The sequence below is a fragment of the Pinus tabuliformis genome, chromosome 9 (genome assembly GCF_031772625.1).
Source record: "Pinus tabuliformis cultivar Carrire ecotype Pingquan chromosome 9, CPIR1, whole genome shotgun sequence".
Lineage (NCBI taxonomy): Eukaryota > Viridiplantae > Streptophyta > Pinopsida > Pinales > Pinaceae > Pinus > Pinus tabuliformis.
This window is the reverse complement of record NC_142307.1, coordinates 1,616,531,083-1,616,556,262: the sequence shown is the minus strand read 5'-3', so window position 1 is coordinate 1,616,556,262 and position 25,180 is coordinate 1,616,531,083. Positions and strand designations below refer to the sequence as shown.

At 34.8% G+C, this 25,180-nt stretch overlaps 1 protein-coding gene across 1 annotated transcript; it reads left to right on the top strand.

Annotated features, from left to right (window-relative positions):
- Positions 1 to 2,247: 2,247 nt before the first annotated feature.
- On the top strand, positions 2,248 to 4,883 carry LOC149154971 (putative aquaporin PIP2-8). Its single transcript, XM_089441862.1, has 4 exons — positions 2,248 to 2,655; positions 2,744 to 3,039; positions 4,305 to 4,445; positions 4,527 to 4,883. The coding sequence occupies exons 1-4, from the start codon at positions 2,385 to 2,387 to the stop codon at positions 4,635 to 4,637; spliced, it is 819 nt and encodes a 272-aa protein (XP_089297988.1). The 5' UTR covers positions 2,248 to 2,384; the 3' UTR covers positions 4,638 to 4,883.
- The last annotated feature ends 20,297 nt before the right edge of the window (positions 4,884 to 25,180 follow it).

The window sequence follows — 25,180 nt, the reverse complement described above, 5'->3', positions numbered from 1 at the left end:
TTTGATTTGCTTTTAAAAATTTGTTTGAATGTGTTAATAAAGACATTCCTAATTCATTATAAGTTTGATGGGCTAATAGGTTATGAAGGTTAGTAAACTTTTTAGTTTTCTAATTTAATATGGGTGTGTAAAACATTTTGAATTAAGATGTTTATTTATTTTTCAAGTATTACATAGATGGCAAATTCTTTAGCACACCCACTTTTTAGAAAAAATCAACACTCTTTCAGTATGAAGCTCACTAGAGTTTGTTGCTCTTATAATAATGTCGATTTACTCTTATAATAATCTTGATTTTTTTCTTCATTGTAATTAAAATAAAAAGATATGGTAGATCCTTTATATTGGAGTTGATCACCCCTTCATGGTATCTTAATTTTTTGTTATCCTCTAATCCTTCATCACACCACAATTTTTTTTTAAATTTAGATGTAATACTATTTATAACATTATTTTTATTCTTCACATTAACCTTTTAATTTATTCCCTAATAGTTGAAAGGACCTTTGAGCTATTCTAAACTATTCTAAAATTTAATCCCAACCCTTATATCAAGATCTTTCTAGAATCAATAAAAAGATGTAACACATTAGTTTTATTATTGTAACACTTCTTGAAATTGATTTTAGGCATAACAAGACATTTCATAATTCCATAATTGCACGATAACTAAAATATTTAACTTAACCTTGCCTCATTTTCCATAACTTTCTAGCCATAAGTTTTGTAAAATAATTCTATATAACATAAATAAAATAATGTTAATCATAATAATTCTATAAAAATTGTTTTATCTTTTTTTTTTTAAGTATAACAATAATACTTTAAATTTAAGAATTGGAAACACCTTGCATCACTACTAAATTAAAAAACATCATTACTAAATTAGGGAAGGAAACTGGGATAAACCCTCTCATTTTTAAGATTATTTCTAGATAGTTTTTAATACTCTTACATTTTTTGTTTGTTGGTTTCTTTATATATATATCTGTATGTATGTATGTATGTATGTATGTATGGTGGGTGGGTAGCTATGTGGGGAATGGAATGGATTGAATTACTATATTTAAGAATTAGCAAAATTTTCAAATCATAAATTACCATTAAAGAGTTCAGGCTTCTGTGATCCATATCAAGTTTGTGAGAGATTTTTCGGCCAAAATCACATGGAATACCATTTTTCGACGCGTTTCGAACCAACGATGAACCACACTAGTTGGTTCGAAACACATCGACAAATGGTATTCCATGTGATTTTCGCCGAAAAATCTCTCACAAACATAAATTACCATTTTAATATTTTTTTGTTAATTTTTTTATGAGATGTTTTGTCACTAGTTATTTTTATTTTTTTATTAGATTTGAAGAGATATGATTTATTATTCGTTATATTAAAGAATTAGTAAATATTTTTAAGATTGAAACTAAGATTTTTTATTATTTTATTTTTCTATTATGATTTTATATATTTTTTATATGTAGAAAAAGACCATCATATTTTTGTTAGGATAATAATGAAAATTCTGGTATAATTTTGATAGAATATGGTGATTTTTTTGGAAATCTAAATTATATTAGTTAAATTTTAATATTTTAGGTGTCAAAAAGTTTTTGATAATGGTAAATCCATTTTTATAGTCAAAAATACTCGCTCCTATTATAAGTTAAATATATTTTAGTTTAGTATAAATATATGAGATAGTTTCTAATATAATAGAATAATTATTATCTTTTTCTTAATTTAAATTCTTAGTAATATGAATTTCTATTAAAAATTTAATGAACTTTGATGCTTTCCCATTAAAGTAATGACTTTGATGTAATAACTTTATGTTTATAATTAAATTTCTATTAAAAATTTAATAAACTTAGAAATTTAATAAACTTTGATGCTTTCTTATTGAAGTAAATTTCTATTAAAAATTTAATAAACTTTGATGCTTTTGATTTGAATGCAATGACTTTATGTCTATAAATATAATTTTTATTAGTAATTTAAATTTCTATAATAACTTTTGATACTTTTCTATTAAAGTAATGACTTTGATGTAATAACTTTATACCTATAAATATGATCATAGCTTCATATTCTCACTAATCTTATGTGCCTGAATTATAGGTCATATTAATAATTTAAATTTCTATTAATAATTTTATGAACTTTTCCTAGTGAGGTAATGACTTTGATGTGATGACTTTATTCCTATAAATATGCTGAGTAGTTGGCGTCATATCCTCACTAATGTTATGGGCCTATGAATATGCTGAGTAGTTGGCGTCATAGTCTAACTAATGTTATGGGCCTGAGTTATAGGTCATTCTGATGATTTCCTCATCCACTGGTTGAGAACTGTGAGAAAGCCAGTAGTCTTCATTTTTGAAGTATGGAGAAGGAAGCACGATCGGGGAAGGTGGAGTATGAAGAGCCCCCTTCTGCTCCGCTTTTAGACACAAACGAATTCTATCTCTGGTCGTTCTACAGAGCCATCATAGCCGAGTTCGTGGCCACGCTTTTGTTTCTATATGTGACAGTTGCCACCGTCATCGGCAATGCTAACGATAAGAGTCCCTGTAGAGGCGTCGGTACCCTGGGTATCGCCTGGTCCTTCGGCGGAATGATCTTTGTCCTCGTGTATTGCACCGCTGGAATTTCAGGTGGTAATCTTGTCATAGTAATTAGTGATTTTTTCTTCCCTGAATTCGTTGACATTTGATTTGAGAAAACCATATAATGTTGTTGCAGGTGGGCATCTAAACCCCGCAGTCACGTTCGGGCTGTTTGTTGCTCGGAAAGTGACTCTGAATCGAGCAGTCTTGTACATGGTGGCACAGTGTTTGGGCGCAATCTGCGGGGCAGGGATGGTGAAAGCGTTGCAGAAAACTTACTATTCTAGTGGCGGGGGAGGAGCGAATTCAGTGTCGAAGGGATACGGCAATGAAACAGCTCTCACCGCAGAGATAGTTGGCACTTTCGTCTTGGTGTATACCGTCTTCTATGCGACCGACATCAAGAGCAACGCCCGCGACGCTCACGTTCCTGTACGTTTTATTATAGATTCTTCAGATCTGAAACATCTTATTTCTATATCTCTATATAGAAATATCTCGCAGCATCAGATCGAAAAGCGGCCGACTAACTAACTAAATGTGTAGTTAGGGCTTGAAATTAATTTGATTTTGGATTCGAAAAATATGTTGAAATTTTATCGATAAAAGTAACAGCAATGGTTTCACTTCCCTTTTATCTGTAACATTCCAAATATTAACATTTTCGAAATCTATAATCAAAAGAGTAAACAACCCCTTCCATTGATTGAATGCTACCATGAAAAGTTAAAATTTGAATAATAACAATAGGTTGTGTCTGATTTTTTAGATTACATCTGCATCTGAGTAAACTCCATTACGCATTTTGAATCATGCCATTTGATTTATTTTAACTGGAGTTTGAAGAAAATATTGGGGAGAAAATCAGTTTTCTTTAACTTTAACTTTAGTTTCATTCACAGTTGGGTACTATGAAAAGATAGAAAAACCTTCCTTGCAGCAATTTGAATAATTGATTCAACATGTTTGCTGTATGTGGACAAAAAGTTGAGAAAAAAAGTCTGTTTGTAAAAGTTAACTTGTTTTTTTTCAAATAGGGCAAATTGAAAAATATAAAAGCTTATTTTATTTAAAAGTAGGGAATCAAAAAGTGGTTATTCTTATTTTGATCGTAAATTTGGAGAATATTTCTAAATCTCATAGGAATCAGCAGGAATTTGTATGTTGAATAAGTTCAATACTTTTAAATATTGAATAGTATTGTAAATTCCTGAAAATATTCCAAAGATATAAAAATCTAAGGCAATCTAAAAGTGGGAATTTCATATTTCTGAAACTTACATTCAAAATAAGATATAAAAACCTAATAAGCCTGTGTGATAACCAGCTTGGTATCTGAGTTTGTACTCTTTGCACAATCACCAGTGTATTGACAACAGTATGAGCTAACAGGTTCCGTGCTCTGCCCTTCCTAAGATTCCGTCTCTATAAATGAGAGAGATCGTAATGTTCTCCTTGGAGGTGAAATTTCCAGTCGGACTATTTCTTTTGGAATTGCGATGTGCACGTCGCCCTGGACGATTTCTGGTGAGGAATTCCATGTGAACGATTTCTGGTGAGGAATTTCCATGTGAACCTTGCCTGTACGTTATCATTGTCCATTTCTTGAACGTGTATGCAGTAAGCAATTTTATTATTATGTATAATACACTGATTATTTTATCTATTAATAGATGCTAATATACTGATTGGCGCAGGCTTTGGCTCCGCTTTCAATTGGATTTGCTGTATTCATGGTACACTTGGCAACCATTCCCGTTACTGGAACGGGCATCAATCCTGCCAGAAGCTTTGGAGCAGCCGTGATTTATGGCCATAAGAAATCCTGGGACGACCATGTAAGAAGAAGATAATTGTCTCCTTTTTGTTGTTTTATATTGCAGTTTTTATGGAATTAAATTTTGATTGTTACATTTCAGTGGATCTTCTGGGTTGGTCCTCTTATTGGAGCTACCGTAGCTGCTGCGTTTCACAAATACGTTATCCGAGCATCCCTGAAATGGCACAGCAAAGAACCCAACCATGTTTAATGCAGAAACTGGACTTTGTTCATGTTTGCTTTTAGATGTTGTAAGTTTTGAGGGGCCAATGTTTCACGTACGCCAGATGTTAATGTCAAAATAGGCATCAATAGATGCTAAAATAAATTTGATACGATGGCAAAAATATTGTTGTCCTTATTTGGCAAGTTGATTCCTATCGTATTTTGTCCACCAAACAATTCTAATGTTATGTCTTATAAACAGTGTTATTCTTGTCATTATTTGGCATTTTCATAGCTATCGTATTTTCTTTGCCCAAAAATTCCAAAGTCAAGGTTACGTATATCAATTATTTTGCCAAATGAGATGCATTATAAAGGTATCAAATGTGATCCGTTCTATGAGTATGAATGTCGGCGTTCCTTTAATTTCATTTGTATTATACAGGTATCAAATGTGATCTGTTCTCTGAGTGTGAATGTTGGCGTTCCTTTAACATGATGTTGACATTGCTAAGGGTATGATGTTTATACTTCCACACTTGTTAACTGTAAAAGTGATGCACAGCTAAGTTATGACCAAAATAAAACAAAACTAAAATGATTTTAAGGACAATTGTTCAGAGTCTAAATTATTCCAACAACAGCACGAAACAAGAAGAAAGAATTGGTGGCTGATTAGAATGTCCTGCATTGATGACTGAAAGATACAAAGAAAATAATGACGAAAGGGCATCTGCAAACGTTCATAGGTGTCTACAATCTTTGGTGGTCCCGGTAGCCATGTTCCTTCGATCTGATTGTCATGTCTATGATGTAGCTTGCCTAAACTCGGGGATGCAAATGTGTGCTGTTACATTTATAGCCAAGTTTTTCTCGTCGAAATCGTTTTATCTTAATAATTATATAATTTATCAAAAATAATTCTTTTCCCTGGGAAAAATAAACCTTTTAAGATTTTATAGAAAATTAAAAAGTACAATTTCTAGGTTGAATAGCAGTATACTTAATAATTTAAATGAAACAAATAAGACATTGCCAAAAAACACTTTTAAACTATTTCAACATCTAATAACAAAGTTTCTTTGAATAACATATTTGTTATTACATTATTTTTCTTTGTCACTATTTTAAATGAAATAACTTTTCTATTGAACCAAGAAATAAGGACTTTTGAAGAACTAGACAATCTTAATACTTTTACCTACTTCTAAAAGGAAATTTTTATGGCAGACCAGGTAACAAGGAGTTTTACCTACTTCTAAAAGGAAATTTTTATGGCAGACCAGGTAACAAGGAGTTAAGCTGTAAAATTTATGCCCTTGTGAATACCTAATTTGCATTTAATCATCAAACATTGGAAAGCACCTCACAACCCTAATAATAAATATCCCATCCTCACAACTCTAATAATATATATCCCATCCTTCCATTCAGTGTACAACCTCACCTCCACGTTTAACCTACTTACAAAGAAAATACATTAAACTTAAATTATTATTATTACATTAAAATTTAACTTAATATTCTCGATCAATATATAGATTTGATCTTTTTCTTCCATCAACTCCTAAGAATTAGTGGACAGCATTCGCTTTGGTTGGATGCAAAGTACGCGATTTGCTTGAGCAGGTAAATCGTTCCTTTCAGGACTATGTCGGACTGTCCTTTGAAGATTTGCCTTTTCTACGAAATTGCCCACTAAGTTGGGATCAATAATTAGTCTCACGCTTGTAGCTTTTCGCTGTTCACCTCGTATATGTCTACCTGTGAGTGTATTTTCTTTTTTTTAACACTAGGACAATCGGTAATTGGTGAGAGTTATCCTGGGCAAGCCCAGGATCAAATCCAACTGGCTGCCACTATAAACTGGTGTGAGTGCATTTTCAATCAATCGGGTCTGGACTCCGGAGGGCCCTGAGTATGCAGCCAGCTTTATTGAACCTTTATTTCAATAAGAGGAACTTTAGCCCTTCAAACTTTTACAAAATTGTCATTATCTTTTTTGAAATCGCGAGGAATCCTAGAAAAGTTGTTAAAAATAAATTTGTTTTGAAATCGCGTGTGGCCTGTGGACTGAGGGCCGTGAATCTGCAGCTTTATTGATTCTTTACTCGAATAAGAGCAATCTTTACATGGAACATACCTATTTGACAAAATACGAGATGTTTAAACTCTGAAAGTTATCTGGTGTGGAAGGAACGGCTTGATATATAATTTTTTGTCCTCTCGTATGAAATGTAATGCAGTACATCAATAGTAAAATCAAACCTAGGTATACAGGGAGCAGAATTTCCAGGTAGATGGGCTCTTGCATCGTGGCCTAGTTTTTTTAGTCTGGACTGATCCACTTTAAATGCTTGGTACACGATTTTATCGTTGGTTCTGGTGTCTTTCTTTATGTTTGAGGTTTATTTTTTCATTTTCCTGAAAGGTGTTTTTGGTCATTTTCTTTTTCAGCATTGGTCACTTCAGGCTACACCAGCTGCTCCCTTGTTTTCGCACTGAGAGTGCTCTTTTTTTCCTATTGCAAATCTTTAATTTGCAATTAGTGACGATCTTTACTATGTGCAGATATTACAGTTTTTTACTCACGGTATATTTGTAACATATTATATTAATATATGAACTGTTTTTCTGTTTTTTCTTCCGAAAAGGATATACAAACTTATAAAATGTATGGAATGATATAAAATGTATAGAATCAACTGCTTGAAATATATTTTTTTGTACTGGACATGAAATGTAATGCAGGACATCATTAGTAAAATCAAGCGTAAGTATACACATTTATAAATCAAGCCTAAGTATACACATTTATAAAATATATTAATATGAGTTTGGTTATGTTGTATTTTTTCAAGAAAGATTATAAATTTTAATAATTGAAAAAATTTAAATATTTTGTTTTTCAAAATATTAAATTTGAAAAAAACATTTTAAACATTAAAAATTGCAATTTAAAAAATGCTTTAACAATCAATTCCAACCCTATATATACTTTTCAAAACATTTTGAACTTTTTTCTGAACAGTTATTGCTAGTCTTAGTAAGTGATATTCAGATTGAAATTTCAAAATAGATGCCCTTATTAAATTTGATGGTTTTCCCATCAATCTGATCAGCTCACAATTTCAAAAAATTATTTTAAGGATTTTATAAAAGTTTTAACTATATTAACGGACAAATGACTTGATCGTCAAGTGGGCTTCTACTGATCATGTAAATATAGTATGTAGCCAACACTTTATGTGGGGGCCAAAGAACGATAAATATTTTCAAGAACAGACAATAAATATCTCTCAGAGAAGCTAAGATTGTCAGAGATGCAATTAATATTGAGCTGTACATTTTTCTACTGGAAAAATGGTAATTTTTCATGAATTTTGAAAAATTACATATTGTAGATGCGATTTGTTGTATCTGTCTAGCCCGAGCCGAGAGAGCTCAGTGAAATTTTGAAGGTTCTTCAAAATAAACTGTATACTGTCCGGAACACCACTCAGGATGTTCATAAATAGGAGCCTTGTATATAAGTTTGTACATGTGCCATGCAGGGCCATACATGAATACCCTGTGTAATATATACATAATTTTCAAAGTAATACATTGTTCAAAAAATTTCCAAAAAAACCAGATCATGGGCTCTCTACCCTGTGATAATGTAGATCTATGTAAGGGCGATGATAGTAGCAATATTCATTTATCCTTCGCTGTTCCTGGATCATCCACTCTCCTCCGGGAAGTACCGTGGCCTCCTTGGATAGCCCGTCAGCACAACTGTTATGTTCCCTGTAAATATGATTGCATGTGATATTATTAAATTGAGCCTTGAAAATGTTTATTTCATCCAAAATATCATTGAGTGTGTGTATGTGACAGGCATTGATATTATTGAACCAATTTATAATGATCTTCGAGTCTCCAAAAATATTTATGTACATGCAATTATGCCCCAAATAAAAATGCAAGAGATTATAAGGGTGATGAGTTCTGCCAAATTGTTTGTTCCAACCCCTAATCCCATCTTAACTTTGAAGTAATGTTGATCACTAATGTATAAGATGAATCCACCACCACATCCTTGCTGTTGTGCTGCACCATCGAAATACGCCCAAGGGGTATTTTTATCAATATGTGGAGGAGTATGAGGCCTATGGGCTCGGGGTTGTGGAGGATCAGGCATCTCATTATATGCTGATACTATACATGCCACAGTGTGTGGCCAACACACAGGTTTGTTGTAGAAAATGGAACGATTCTGAGCCAGCCAGAGATGCCAGCTGATAATCAAAGGGAGACTTTGTAATTTTGAACCTTTATGCCGATTGTACCAACCTTCCCATGCTTTGTTTACGTCATCACCTTCCCAGTGCCCTGTGTAGTGAATTATCAATCAAGGCTGAGCATTTCAGAAACAGATGTAAAGTCGATTCTGATGAGCTTTTGCATAATGTACACCAATTTGGCCCAGAAGGATCGGTGCATGACATTTTCGCCTATGGGAACTGTCTTTTAGTATACACTAGAAAAATAGTCTAGTCCGAGGAGGCGCAGTAAGTTTCCAAATAGGCTTCCACTAGAAGGTAATCAAATCTGGTATCTTGTGGGAGATCAGGGCTAAATAACCAAACTTAGGGGAGTATATACCATTGTCCGTATGACACCAAATGAGTTCATCCGGGCCCTCTTTTATCCTGATATGAGATTCAGATAGTGCAAAAATATAATCATGCCATTCTTGGTGCCAACATTGTGGTAAATCGAGCTGTAAGGCGGTTTTCCATCCTTGAGCAAAAATGGTGGAATTATGAGGATCCGCAATGTTTGCAAGTACTTTGAGCTCGTGTGAATGAAGACGCTGTATGAGTCCTCTAGACAGCTGATATCTTCCTCCACCTCTAGTCCATGGATCTAAACCAATGCGGGCCATAGATCCATCGTTGATTCTCCAAGCCAGATTATCCCTGATGAGCGGCAAAGAGTGAAGGAGTGCCTTCCAGACAGATGAGATGCCAGTTTTAGGCCAACTTGGCAAGCAAATCCAATCCATGATTTGCTGAGGCCAAATATACTTGTGATATGTGATGGCAGTCCAGAGATTTTGTCCGGTCAACAAAGTCCATCCCATTTTTGCAGCAAGTGCTTGCGCGAAAAAAAGAAGATCTTTTAGGCCCTAGCCGCCCCATTTTTTGGGCAGCGCTATCTTACTCCAGCCAACCCATGCAAAAATCCGTTTGTCCTGGTTTCCATTCCATAGGTATCTGTTGCAGATTTGTTGCAAACGAGCCAAGATGCTCCTAGGAATCCAAGCAAGTGCCATCCAGAATACAGGAGTGGCCTCAAGAACAGATTTGATAAGAACAAGTCTACCAGCTCTGGACAAATATCTGTGGCTCCATAAGGTAAGCCTTACGAGCCAAACCCAATCAACAATTTTCTGGCTGATAGGCTTTATCCAGAACCCTAGGTATTTGAGACCCTGATCCAGAGGATTGATGCAATAAGAGAAAAGTTGATGTGCAAGATGTGACTCTTGGATGGAGGTTCCGGCAAAAGTAATGATAGATTTTGAGTGATTGGCTCACATCCCAGTAACTGATGAGAAGAGAAAGAGAATCTTGAAAAAAGAGCAAGAATCCTGAATACTTCCATCAAGAAAAATAAAAACATCATCCACAAAAAATAGATAAGTGAGAAAGCGATCATCAGATATTTTGAGTCCACAAAGATCACCATCTCTCAACCGATGCAATTAATCGACCAAGACCACATGACCATAAAAGAAAGGAATATTGAGCTGTACATATAGTTGGCAACTTGGCAATTAAGATAGCTGGCAACTTGGCACTTTCGTCTGTGTGTCTGGCGTCTTCTCTGTCACCGACCCCAAGAGCAAATACAGTCTTCAGATTTGAAAACAAGAGCTATGATATTTCTATATCTCGTACCAAACAGATAGAAAAGCGGTCGACTAAATAACTAAATGTGTTAACTAATTAATTTCATTCTCTATTCCGAAAATATATTTTGAAATTCGATGAATAAAAGTAATAGCAATAATTTCACTCAGTTTGCTATTATCTATAACATTTCAAAGATTTCAAAATTAATATCTAAGATAAGGATAGCCATGGTATACAATCCCTTGAAAAGTTACAATTTGGACAATTATAATTAGTTAAGATTACATCTGCATACTGACCAATCTGATGTAAACTTATTGTTCCGGCATTTTTGGATCATTTCATATATATTCACTTGGATTTTACAATTCAGCTATAATATGTAATTTCTATCTTTCTTTTTTTTAAGAGAAAAAACCATCATAGTTTATATTAAGAGAATATAATGATCTGAATACATAAATATGTTGGAAACAGATTTTCCAAATATACTGAAGAATATCAAAATAATCTCCATTTTCCTTATCATGTACAAATTTTCCTTTTATATTTTTATAATAAAAATATTGCTTTTTTTTTTCATGCTGTAAAAAAAAAACTACATCGGCATACTGCATTTGGAATCAGGGAAAAGTTGATTTTCTTTGACTGGAGTTTTGAATCATCGCAATTGAATTTTTTAAAGTAGAATTTGAATAAAATATTGAGGAAAAAATCTGTTTACTCTTTAGCTTCATTGAAAGTTGGGTGATACGAAAAAGATATAAAAACCCTCTTTACAGCAATTTGAATTATCAATTAGATACACAAAATATTGATAAAAAAATTTGAATATAAAAACTTGGTTTATTTTATTTAATAGGCTGAGAAATAATAGGGTAACCATTCTTGTTTTAATTGTAAATTGAAAAAAAAATTCAAAATTTTAAGACTGAATCAAACAATTTACCTATTTATTTAATTTTAAATTATTTTAAAACACGCAATGTTTTACAAATTCCAAAAATATCACAAAGGTATAAAAACCAAAAATATACTAAATTTATCTTTATTACATATTCCCAAAAATATCCCAAAGGTATAAAAACCAAAAAAGCCTAGTTGCTCCCAGCTGCCTGTCTGAGTTTCCGCTCTTTGTACAATCCCTATCTGAGTTTCCACTCTTTGTACAATCACTAGTAAATTGACGCTGTAGTACTCTATTTTATTATCGGTGTTGATAAGGATTGCAAAGGCTGAAGACATAAACAAGAATAAATTAAAAATTAAAAATTAAAAATGTAGCATAACTTGACTAGAACTCAAGTAATTGAAATAAACTAGACTAATTATGAAGGCACGTGGATTGACAATTAAGACGATGGAGGTTGGAATTATGTTTTCCAATACGGCCCTTTATTTACCATTACAAAAAATTAAACTAAGATGTAAGGTGGTTTGAGTCTCAACTAAGTCTACACAGTCTCAAAAACTTTGACATCAATGTTTTGGTTGGAAATTTTATTTTTCTTCCCTTTTCCAAAATCCAAAATCTTTTTAACGGTTTCAACTTTATTTATTTCGCAGTTGGTTTTAAATTTCAGTTTCATCTTTTTCATAGTTGGTTTTAAATTTCAGTTTCAACTTTTTCATTGTTTAATATAGAAAATCATTTGAGGTTGTTTATGCATATTTTTTATTTTTTCAAAAATTTACTTGTACGTGGGTTGTTGCCATATGTCTTCTTTTATAGTTTATTCTTCATCATCAATCATCAATTTGTTGCAACATAAGTTTATAATAAAATTTTCTCTCTTCAAGGCTCCAATACATGAAAATTTCTGTATGTGTTTTTACAACGTCCACACTGTCTTCAACATTCTTTGCTGCAACTTCTATGCAGACTTCATCAAAACATAGTGTTTCAAGCCATGATTCAAGAAACATTAATTCTTCTTCAAATTTTGTTGTTTATTCTTTATTATTAACATCTGCACACTCAAATCAATGTTAAAGTTATATGAAAAAACATATGCAGAACCATATGGATTATGATTTTCTTGCTTTGGATAACTTTCTCTACTTCCTCTTCCCTCTCTACCTCTAGTGTTGCTGCAAACATGTTTTCTTCCACTTGACTTCCAAACACAAGTGAGACTCTGTCACCAAATAACAACATATCAATTAAATGCTTATGTTATATCATATGCAACCACTCATCACTATTTAATTGTTCTTCATCAAAGTTAACATCAACAATTTTGAATTGTTGGATCCACCATATCATTTTAATTGCTTCAATGGAAACTTCACTATCTTTAACAAGATCTATTGTTGGATTCACTAAATCATCATCCACTTGTGGCTGAGCACAATATGATTTATGGCCATAACACACTATCATCATTATCATCCACTTTTAAGTGGGATTCACCAAACTCTTATCTTTTTGTACATCTACTACTTTATATAGACCTTCCTTTTCATATTCAACTTGATTACTCACCTTTACACCAAAAAGCCTCTCAATGATATCCGAAGGGTTTTTTTGTTGTCTTTGCATTTCTAATGAGGAGAGGAATGTTGTTATCTACACATTCCTTGATGCATTTTAATGCGAAGGCACTTTTTTACCTTTAAGCTTCTAATTATTTCAAGTAAATCTCAAATAGTTCTTATTGTTGCTTTGAATTTCTTTAACTTCTTGGTTTTACCCATTTGTTGAACATTGACTAATAACAAATCCACACAACCCACATACATAACGATGGCTCTACTCAGAGCTTCTATAAAACAGACAGGTCAAATTGCAGACTAAAGAAACAAACTCCGTTGTCAACTCTGCCTCTCACAACAATGGCACTACTACTTAAACAACTGCTCCTGTAGATTCCACTACACTAGACGCGATCTTTTTATAGATGTATGGAAGACTTTTTAAAAAATGATTATTTTAAATGAAATTGCTAAATAGAAAAATGCATTTTCTTCTAAATAGACTTAAAAAAAAATTGAACATTGTTTCTTCTTCTTTTTTTTTTTTTTTTTTATCAGAACTAAAAAAACAACATTCATATTAATATCACAGTGAAATAATACATAAAGAAACAGTGTTATGACATAACTTGCCAATGTCATAGACAGTTATCACCCTATGTAAGAGCATACACATCTATTCACAATGAGAAAATAGAAAAGTGAACATTGAGCTACATGTAATAGACTGTAAGATATGAACTGAAAACAGAATTGACAACATATTGTGGAGCAGTATCACTCTGTTGAAAAATATACACTATCTGAGAGGGAGAAATAAATTTCACTTCCCAGAAAACACTAATTAATGCCCAGTGGCCACGCAGCCTATTATCAACAACAGAGATAAGACAAAAATCAAAAGCTCAGAACTGTCAGTGAAAATCTATATCACTAGAAGAAAAAAGTCCTCCATGACATAGTTATTGTTTTCCCAAAAATTTCCATGCGTCATTTACCTATTTATGGGGCAAGCCTCATTTTTAAGAAATTTTTATCTGTTTTGAAAATAACTATCAACGAAGCCCTTTTTAAAAATGAGATGAACCCTTTTAAAACAACACCATCGCCCTCTGTTCTTCCAACGTATTCAAAATTTAACCCATTAAAAAGTTGGAAATAATTAATTCCTACTTGTCTATGGTTGTAATTCTCCATTTGAGGAGCTTGTTCCTACATTATAGGGATTTAGTTTCTTCTAGTTTAGTGTGTGGTTGAGAGAATCTCTCAACCACACTACTGTACGTCCAAGATAGCTTTCCTATCTTGAGACTATTGATTGTATAAATATCTTGTAATTTCCTCATTCATTAATTAATAGAAAATATATTGGTTGAGCTGTTTTTATCTTGGTATCAGAGCCTGAGGGCCCAGCCCCTCGTGGGCTTGGCTGCTCCTGGGTGGAAGAGAATACAAGTTTTATGAGTACTTGTTTGTCCATCATCCACTGTCTGAGACCTGTGGCTGTGTTGAGCGAATAGGCAGACTTGCGGCGAAGAAGGATTTGTCGATTGTTGAAGTTCTGGTGGGTGCAGGGAAGTTCATGAGATGTGGGGATCCGGAAATGGATATGGGTTCTCTCTGTATTAATTTGTGGTTTATTGGATTCGATCCCACGGAGGGAGAAGGGAGTGGAATCTGGTGTGTGGAGTTTGTATTTAACGTGCACTCGGATATTTAATGATTTCCAGCAGCTTGAGAAGGCACAAGCAGCAGATATTGAAGTGCCTATCATGCTTTGAACCCTGTGGTTATTTTTTGTGGTCTGCGCGTGGCATCTCTGTTGCTAGATCTGTGGGGATAGAATAATTTATATCTCTGTTTTCTCTGGACAAGTGTTTTGAATTTTGCATTTCACTATTGGCATCGAGAATAGCATTGTTGTGTTGGCAGCCGAGTTTAGTTGGAAACTCACTGCGACAGTGGTGCTGTGGATACGTCGACGCTATTGCTGGTGAGTTGGAAATGCGTGGTAGCAAATCGCTGGAGTGGCGGATTGCAGATCGTTGGTTTCTTGGACTGGACAACTGTTGGGTTCATCAGATCTGGGCGTTCTCATCGTCTTCATCGAGCACCGATATTATGGGACTTCGATGCCCTTCAGCAGCCTAGATGAGTCATATGCGAATGCAAGTACTCTGGGTAACTACACTGCTCCTTAGGCCTTAGCAGATTACACAATTTTCATCACTGATTTGAAGAAAAACCTATCGGACAATGATTGTCCGATGGTGGTCTTTGGTGGATCCTATATTGGAATGTTAGCCGCATGGATGCGATTGAAGTACCCTCACATCACAATCAGCGCACTCGCATCCTCTGCGCCCATTTTGTATTTAGAATACTTTACGCCTCACGATGCGTATGACAGAGTTGTCATCGAAGATTTCAGGGATGTGGCGAGATCTGTTATCGGAACATCAAAGCGTCGTGGGCAGAGATGGAGAAAGTTGCATCCCAACCTGAAGGCCTGAGAAAAAAAAATTGACGATCCTTCGCGCAAATATTGGTGCTGGAGGGGTTCTTGCTGGTGGTTGTGGTGCTCATTTGGGCCGCTTTCTGCAACAAGGCTGTGGCAGAGATCTGAGCCATGATGGTGGAGAGGTATTTGTTGTTTGTGGACTGGGTCTGGTAAAACCCTTGCGGTTCGTGTGGAGAAAGGACATGTTCAAGATCCATAATATTACAGAGAGCGTTTGGTGATCTTCAAATTAATGAAATAGGAACAAAGTTGCCAGATTCGTCAGATCAGTGCCAGTGAGGAGCAAAGATGTCTTCGTTGTGCCTTGTGAAGCATTTGATGTAGCGCTGTAGTTCGTCCCTCATATGGAGCTGCCACGGCATGAAGCCTGTAACTGCTACCAGATCTGACGTAGAATTTGGTTTAGCTTTCAGAATCTCTGCAGTAGGTCGCTGCCCTGCTGGCGGACGAAGAAGTAGAGGAGTTGTCGATGAAGAACTATACTTTCATCAACATTGTGCCCCTAGGCAATGTTGGTGTTGGAAAGTTAGTTGTATTAAACAGTCTAGTTAGTTATCCTGTGCTGCCTATAGGAGAAAATGGAGCTGCGTGATATATAGAGAAGTTTATGCTATTTTCGAAATGTATTTTTTAATTCTATGATGATGTTGCAATATATTGATTAATTGTTATGACAATGAAACTAGTTGTAATTTAAGTGACATTAGTATCACCAACTATTGTCACAATGCTGAGTGCGTTAGAACTGGTCATTCCAACACTAAGCAAATTTGCAGGGAATGGTGAATACATGACAATGAAAACGACATCAATTGGAGCTACATCAAAGATTGGAGGATGATCGAGATCGTGTTGCAGATTGTTAGCAAGCATGAGGCAGTATGCTTGAAAACAGTGACTAGCTTTGATACTGTGAGTAGGGGAAGTGGCATTATGTTGTGATGCCAGGAGAATTGGATACTGAAATGCGGTGGAGGATTGGACCGTGGAGTCCTGAATTACTGTTCTTGAAGGGACAATTGTGTTCTCTTCGTGTGGCTGTGAGTGCCTATGTTTTGGTTTCTTTATCAGTGGACCCCTCACAAATGAGGTAAAGGAGCAACAACAATTATGGTGGACAACAAAGTAGATTTTTTGTTTTAGTGTGGTTTGTGGAATAGACTCCCTAGCATATTATTGTAATAGTCATTGTATGTACCAGAAACTCCAAATGTTGAATGTAAGCCTTGTAAAGGCATTTGAAAGTTCGTGGTGATCTCAAAACCACTTTGTAATGGTTTGTGGTCAGCCTGAAACCATCCTTTGTCACTGTAATGTGATGGTTGGTGGTGAGCCAGAAACCATCTATAGAGCCTTAGTGGCTACAGGAGCTGCCCGGTGGTGGCACGTGGAGATGCTCGGTGGTAGCAGATTTGATTTGCCCGTTGGTGGCGAATAGAGGATCCTTGATCAGCTCGGAGGAAGCAGATCGGATCTGCCCGGTGGTGGCGAAGTGAGGTTCCGTGATCGGACCTGCCCGGTGGTGGCATATTGAAGTTGGCGGATTTTCCCGGTGGTGGTAAATCGGACTTGCCGAGTGGTGGCAGATTGCCTTTGTGGCTGTGTGTACACAGGAGCTTTGTGCTCGTAGGAGCAGGTGGACTGCAGTAACACCTGGCTCGGACTCAGATGATTTTTTTTCTGAGTAGAAGGGGATTGGCGCTTTTCGCGCTGACAGCAGCGCCAGGAAGGCCAACTGGCGCAACTGTTAGGCCATTAATCGCGTCAATGGGTGCGGGTTTTACGTTCAGGATCGCGCCAATTCACCTTCAAGTGGATCCGCGGGATCAGAGAAGTTGTGGATCTGTCCGAGGGCGGCAGATTGTGTTTTTGGAGGTTCTGTACATGCAATTCGCCTGATGGTGGTGGATTTCACTATTATGACAAGTAGTCATTAAGGGGGGGAGTTGGAAATAATTAATTCCTACTTGTCTATGGTTGTAATTCTCCATTTGAGGAGTTTGTTCCTACATTATAGGGATTTAGTTTCTTCTAGTTTAGTGTGTGGTTGAGAGAATCTCTCAACCACACTACTGTACGTCCAAGATAGCTTTCCTATCTTGAGACTATTGATTGTATAAATATCTTGTAATTTCCTCATTCATTAATTAATAGAAAATATATTGGTTGAGCTGTTTTTATCTTAAAAAAAATAACAGATGGGTAAATAGCTTTGTTGCGAACTTTTTAAAATGAATTTGTGGCTTAACATATGCCTAAATGCGTTTGTTGCAAACTTTTTCAACTGTAACATGCTCTTGTAGATTCCACTAAATGCGATCTTTTTATCCATGTATGGAAGACTTAAAAAAAAATTATTTTAAATGAAATTTCCAGATGGAAAAAAGCCCCTTTATTAAGTAGACTTAAAAAAAATTGAATGTCTTGTTTTTAAGAAATCTTTATCTGTTTTGAAAATAACTATCAACGAAGCCCTTTTAAAAATTAGATGAGCCATTTTAAAACAACACCCTCTGTTCTTCCAACGTATTCAAAATTTAACCCATTTTTTAAATGAATTTGTGGCTTAACAAATGCGTAAATACCTTTGGTTAGGAATTTTCGTGGCATTATTATTATTATTCTTTTTTAATTTAGGATTAATGCATCTTTCCATATAGAGAGGCTTACATTAGTGTTCAGGAAATCACTAGTGCTCGAAGTGTCCACCATATAACACGATTGCTACTATTGCTGGGGTGCGTTAGTCTGTTTCTCCTCATGAATATTTTTTTGTTATCACTTCGCCGCGAGTTGACGTTTGGGGTCTTCTTGGTTGATGGATTTTGGCTTCTGGGCAACCACGGACTTGTTTATTCTTTTTCTCAAGCTTTTATTTTAAATTCTACTCTTATGGAGTCTTATGCAACCTCACGCTCTAATATCATGATAAATATTATAGAGGTATAATTCTTGGTGCTTTCAAATTCTACTATGATGGAGTCTTATGCAACCTCACGCTCTAATATCATGACAAATATTATAGAGGTATAAAACAAACGAACATTACTACATATAAGGGGGTTTTAAGACAATATTTAAGACAATTTATTTTCAAGAGACAATAGTTATGATTAAAGACATATTGCCTCTATAGAGACAGGGTGTCAATCCCAATTGTTGTCTTTAGTCTTTATAGAGACAATGTCTTTAATCTCAGTTATTGTCTCTCTAGAGACAATAAAAAAATCTCTTTACAAAATATAGAATATGAATCTTTTGTTTCTTCAATGATGAATTCATGTTAGGGCACGATGGAATTGAACCACCAACCTCCTTCTTGCAAAGGAGTTGCTCTACCATTGAGGTAGCACCCTTTAAATAAATGTGTTGAATGAATTCTCCATATTACAAGCTTCTCGGGCAATCCCATTTAATATGAGCTACTTCATTACATAAATTCTTTCGTTATAAAACTGACTAAATGGTAAAAACTAAATTTACCCATAATTACATTATTTTCATAATTGCTCTCATTAGTTCAACATAACCATACTAATGCCTCAACTAGAGTGTGTCTGTTAAGGGTTGCCATCTTTAGGTAATGCCTCTTCAAATATTTATATCAAAAGGATTCCACTTAGCTCCAGAGTTGTATATGGTTGCAACAATTGTCTTGGGTTACCTTCTAAAGTTGCTTGAGTTCAAAGACATATCCAAGATATTCTAGTACCTGATGGTGGGAAATTGCTTAATGACCACTTTACAGATGATTCAATGATTCAATGATCACTTCAGAACTCAACAAAACTTAGGTACCATGTAGTGCCTAGACATGTTCCTAGCTCCAGAGTTTTATATGGTTGTAGCAATTGTCTTGGTTTACCTTCTAAAGTTGCTTGAGTTCAAAGAACTTAGGTACCATGTAGTGCCTAGACATGTTCCTAGCTCCAGAGTTGTATATGGTTCTAACAATTGTCTTTGGTTACCTTCTAAAGTTGCTTGAGTTCAAAGACAGATCCAAGATATTCTAGTACTTGATGGTAGGCAACTGCTTAATGACCACTTTACAGATGATTCGATGATTCAATGATCACTTCAGAACCCAACAGAACTTAGGTACCATGTAGTGCCTAGACATGTTTTTCTGAAGCCATAGAGTAGTGATGAGTGAAAAAAGAGAAGAGATAATGGCAGAAGATATTCATGAATGGCTCGGTAAAATTTTGAAGATTATATTTTTAGGAGAGGAAGGCAGCTACTTAGGCGTCCCTTATGGCATGTACATGTTCTAGAAAAAAAAAACATATGAAATTGGGTTCTAAACAAATTTAAAAGAAATATTGGAAAATGTTGGCTGTGAGATATTCCATTCTCAGGAAGGATTGACATGGCAGACAAAATTCCGGTAGTAAGACACGCACATTACTCATACCTTTCTCAAATGCCTAAGGAAAACATAAAGGTAAGAGATTTCTACCCTTAGTGGATTGGGATATTTTGTTCCTTCCACAAGAAGAGAATCGTTTTGGATGGGTCATTATAAAATGCTAATGAGAAATTTTGGAAACTAAATAGCCCTTGAGAAGAGCCATCCTTATATCTTCAGGTCAAACTTAACTGAATATTTCTCCTCATATCTTCAGGTCAAATTTAACTGAATATTTCTGAATTTGACAAACAATCCGTCAAATTCCAAAATATTCCCAAAATTTGCAATCCAGTTAAGTTTGATAGTAAGAACTATGAGTGACAACACCCCTCATCAAGAGCTATAAGTGACAACATGCCTTTGTAATTCTATTTGACCATAATAATCAAACTGATTCTCGTATCACAAAAAGGACATTTCCGATCCAATATAGTTGGATTCTTTGATATCAGATATTTGTTGGAATCCTATGCAAGACTTATACTGAAACCCAAACAATTTGAGAAACTTCTTGTTAAGTTAAAGGTTGATAGACAATGACTAAGAATAAGGATCTTATCTCTATAATCTTAATCATTTACCCCAATGTTTCAAGGGGACTATTAGCAGCTCTAGTCCACCAGGAATAGCTGACAGAGTTAACCGTTTGATGAACTGGAGGGTTACTTTTGTAGGAACAGTCCCAAAATAAACACTATGAAGAATATGACAATTTTGAGCAAACTTTTGTGGTATAGCATAATATTTGTCTACTAATGTCACAAAAAAGGAAATCGAAGACAAGGTGACACCTTACATGAAGATTTAAAATTAGCAATTTTTAGTTCAAATAAAGCAAGGCAAGTGTATTTATTTTGACATAAGTGCACCCTATTTTAAAAATGGTTGTAGGAAAACTGATTTTTATTTAATCGAGGAATAATTATTAAAATCAAGAAAAAGATATCAACAATGGAGAAGTTATAGACCAAAAATACATCTCAGCGCTCAAGGCATAGAACGCTGCATAAGGCAATGATATGCTTACTATTTTATATGATTAAAAATAAATACAAATTTTAATAATGAAAAATGAAAATATTAATTAAAATATATATAATGATCTAAGAATATATTTTATATTTTTAGTAAAGTTTTAGACGATTTGCAACTCAAATTTGGAATTAGAGTTTTATTTCCTTAAAAATATGCTTCAGAATTTTCTTAAATATATTTGAAAATATACTAGATACTTGGAATTGCTTCAAATAAGTAGAATAACTTGATGTTTTGTCTGAAATTTCTTCAAGTTACAAATATCAAGAAAAAGAAATGAGCCAAGGAAAGCAACTTACTCACATGTCAGATATGTGTTGAACATTGTGTGTTTATATTTGAATCGTTATTTAATGTTTGAAGTAAACGTGTAACTTGTAAGCTTAGACTTTTCTTCCTCATATGGTTGGAAACATAATTAAGTTGGTGATGTTATATAAAATTTCAACTTGCTATAAATTTTAAATTTGGTTGATTTTCTAAGTCGTAACATATTGTAACAAGCCCTAACAATGCAGGAAACGTAACATCAAATCGACCTTTTTTAATATGTAGAGAAACAAGCTAGACTTCCCTTCTGCCATGTTTAAGGCAAGAGAATGTTCAACCCTAAAGAGAGAAACCTGAGCCAAGTTGGATGACCACCACATATCTACAGGTTCTATGAGATACTTCCTCAGCAAACCAACCCAACCATAACCTAAAATTTGGGGTGACAGAAATGTCATATTAGTGATGTTTTAAACAAATTGATCTTTCAATGCAGAAACAAGGGAGGCTCTATATTCTATATTGAATAAAATTATATCCAGGTCATAAAGATGAAGATGCTAAAGCCTCTGTTTTTATAAATCACTTAACAGTGTAATAGAATGATGAACCAGACTTGTTGTTGGTTCATTTTCAGGACAATAGAATGATGAACCACACTCACTGGTTGGAAACGTGGGCAAAAATAATTCAATGTAATGGATCCTAAAAAAATGGATCAAAACTTTTCAAGTCACAAAAATCTAAACTCAGGGTATGTATTGTTTTACCTAGGTAGTGAGCACAATGATGAGAGCTGTGATGAAGCTAAGATTCTGCTTGTAATAAGATTTCATGACATTGATTGCGCCAACTGAATATGCATCTCCACCACCACAAGAGACACCAGAGTTAGCAAAGATGGTTATGAGCACATGCCCTTTCATGTTGAAGGGCCCTGGATTCATACTCCACTCCCAATCGAAAAAAGCTACCTGAATTTTCTTAGTTCGGAGAGTGGTTGCAATGAATCTCCCAATGGGGAGCACCGATATCAGAGATAAAATCCCAGATATGGTGAGGGGCTGCATTTTGTAGGCAAAAAAAGTATTCACAAACATGATCAATACACATGACACTAATCCTAAAATACACACACGAAATGTAAATATTGTCAGAGATGGATCATCTATCACAGGAATCGAGCAACACTAAAGAAGGGAATTGTGGCAATTGAAGCTGCTTGCATAGTAATAATCAATGGTCAGTGCAAACTGCATATAAGGTTGTTTGGATGAAGATTTAAATTGTGCACATAAATGGAATTAGACACCACTATTTATCATGAGGCCATATATAATTCAAAAACCATTGTAGCTTGCAATTAAGGTGATTTGATGTTATGGAAACAATAGGTATCATTCCCACTCTTACCACTTACTCTGCACTCATACTTTGGCTCCACAAGGAACACATTTGTGTTGACCGCAATGTTGAATAGGCCTCTGAGCTATTTAACAAAGTAGGGCAACCATGGAGGAGTTTTCAGAATTAGTGACTCTGGCAACCATGATCTCCCAAGGAATGGAGGTTACCAAGGAGATTGATGTGATGACGACTCTGTCAGAAGGGACATAATGCATGTAGAATGTTCCCAAACATAAGAATGGACAATGGAAGTAAGCCGATAAGAACGATCAAGATTACCACAATCAAGTCTAACACTAAGTAACGTGAGCATGTCATATAATTATTTGAATCGTTAAGTGTAAATATCCCACACTTATTTAACATTTTCTTTAAGAATAATGTGGCTGCGCATTAATGAAAAATAAAATCTGTAAGATTTCACCTTATCTTAGAAGAAAACGAGGGGATCAAAGATTGAAAGTAGCGAATTTTTTTCACAGATAATTAGGTAATAGATTTGGGCCAAATCTCTATCTCGTCGTCGGGAGTCCTATTCCAATAGAAAATACAGGCTTAATTACACGGTGATCTTATGTTCTCATCTCTCATTTTATGCTTGAAAGGGATGCAAGTTTATTTGATTAGTAAACATCAGCATTTGCAAATGGGTGGCCACGGGTTCAATGCATAACTAGTTGACACAAAATGCCTTAACCAGAGGATATGGTTAAATGTATGTAGAATAATGAATCCATTTAAATTACTATTGAAATCTAAGAAGATCACTCATATTGTCATATGTCTATGACATGGATGGAATGATGAATCTGTCCAGAGATGACAGTTGGTGAGAATTGGCTTCAGTTGCAAAATTGGCAAGAGAACCCTAAAGGCCTAAACTCTTCTTGATGGCATCACATGGGAAGGGTTAAATATCCCAAGGGACTGAGTTTACAAAGAAGGGAATTGTCCAAGTGTTGTGGATGATTGTGAAATTGGGACATGATTGATATTACTAGAAAAGTACACTGAGGACAATGTTATTCTAAGGGGACATGTATATAGTAACAGAACCTTGAAGATGATGCATGCATTAATGCTTCAAGTGTACAAGGATGAACTAGTGCCTATTCACAAGATGGACAGATACCGAGCATGCAACAAAGTAAGGATGGTAAAGCCAAAATAGCAAATGTGGTAAGTAAGTTGCAACATTGGTTCATACAAACTCTTGGGAAGAGGGGATTCAATCATCCAACCATTGAGGTAATCATTTCATGCACGAACTAAGGTTGGGTATGCTAGAGAACCAAAAGATGGCCTGGTTGGAGAACCTTGAGACACTACATCAGAAGCCAAGACTATGTCAGAGCTGACAGATGTTGGGTTGGTTGTTATTATGGTTGTTCCTATTCACAATTCTCTCATTCTAATCTATACTTCTTTGAAGATTAACACACCTTTATGCCAAGTCTAAATTGAGAAAGAGTGGCTATCACAAAAATGTGTAAACCATAAAGAAGGGCAATTGGCAAATGTTGAGATCCAAGGGAAATTTAGTTACAGTTGGAAATACCTGGTTCCCAACATTGGAAATTCCTTGGCCAGTCCGCAATGGAGCGTTGGAGATAAGTGGATAGCCTAAGCACCAAATTGATTGTGTTGGATTGCTATTGATGGAAAATACTACAATATGAATTCCTTGTTTGCAATTTCTGGAAAATAAACAGAGTGAGAAATACCAGAGCCATTGCCAACAAATTTTCCCTTTTTGTTTCATTTCCTAACACATAAGTGGCACCTACACAAGGTAGTGTCTATGGTTGGGAGGAAAACCACTCCTATGAAATTAGTATATCCACTTAATAGATAAATAATTTAGTTGTTACTGTTCATATTCAGATAACTAATGTATGTGGAATTGCTATGTTTAAAAAATATGTGCTTATTTGGGAAATATAAGCCCGAAATTTGACATAAATTCATAATTATGATCCAGTACGTCTGGAAGATGTTTACTTGAAATTTTTAAGGCATATACAACTACCTATGTGGAATGTAGAGGGTTTAATTCTTCCTCTTCTATGAAAGGCAAGCGTCATCTATGCCAAGTGTATGCATAATTTCTTTGTGAGCACCAAAAAGATGCCAGACCAATGGAGAATTGTAATACTCTCCATGGAAAAATATTTCCTGAGTATGTTGTGCTTGTCCATGGTTCTCCCATATCACAATTCAACATTTAATAATCAATGTAATCAACAAATCATATGAACTACTCGAATGGTTAACTTCATACATGGGTAAGGAATGTATTTGGCACAAGAAACAAAAATTGCCTCAAATATTTTTATTAGATTTTTCTCTTGAAATGTTGGATGAAAGTTGTAATTGGTCGATTGAAATTATTTTCCACAACTTGCATATTTGAATAAAATTGTCAAAGAAAAAGTTAAAATTTTTGGAAACATTTGCTTGAAGTTTGCTTAGGAATCTTACATTTAGTGATTTCACTTGATACCTTTTAATCAACAGCAAGTCCTACTCAAGAGAGTGTTATTCCTTCCTATATCCATGCTACATGC

Excerpts from the sequence above, each read along its gene's own strand:
- LOC149154971 (XM_089441862.1), top strand. The coding sequence starts at position 2,385 with ATGGAGAAGGAAGCACGATCGGGGAAGGTGGAGTATGAAGAGCCCCCT. Across the intron at positions 2,656-2,743 it reads TTGCACCGCTGGAATTTCAG|GTGGGCATCTAAACCCCGCA; the intron begins GTGGTAATCTTG and ends ATGTTGTTGCAG. Across the intron at positions 4,446-4,526 it reads AGAAATCCTGGGACGACCAT|TGGATCTTCTGGGTTGGTCC; the intron begins GTAAGAAGAAGA and ends GTTACATTTCAG.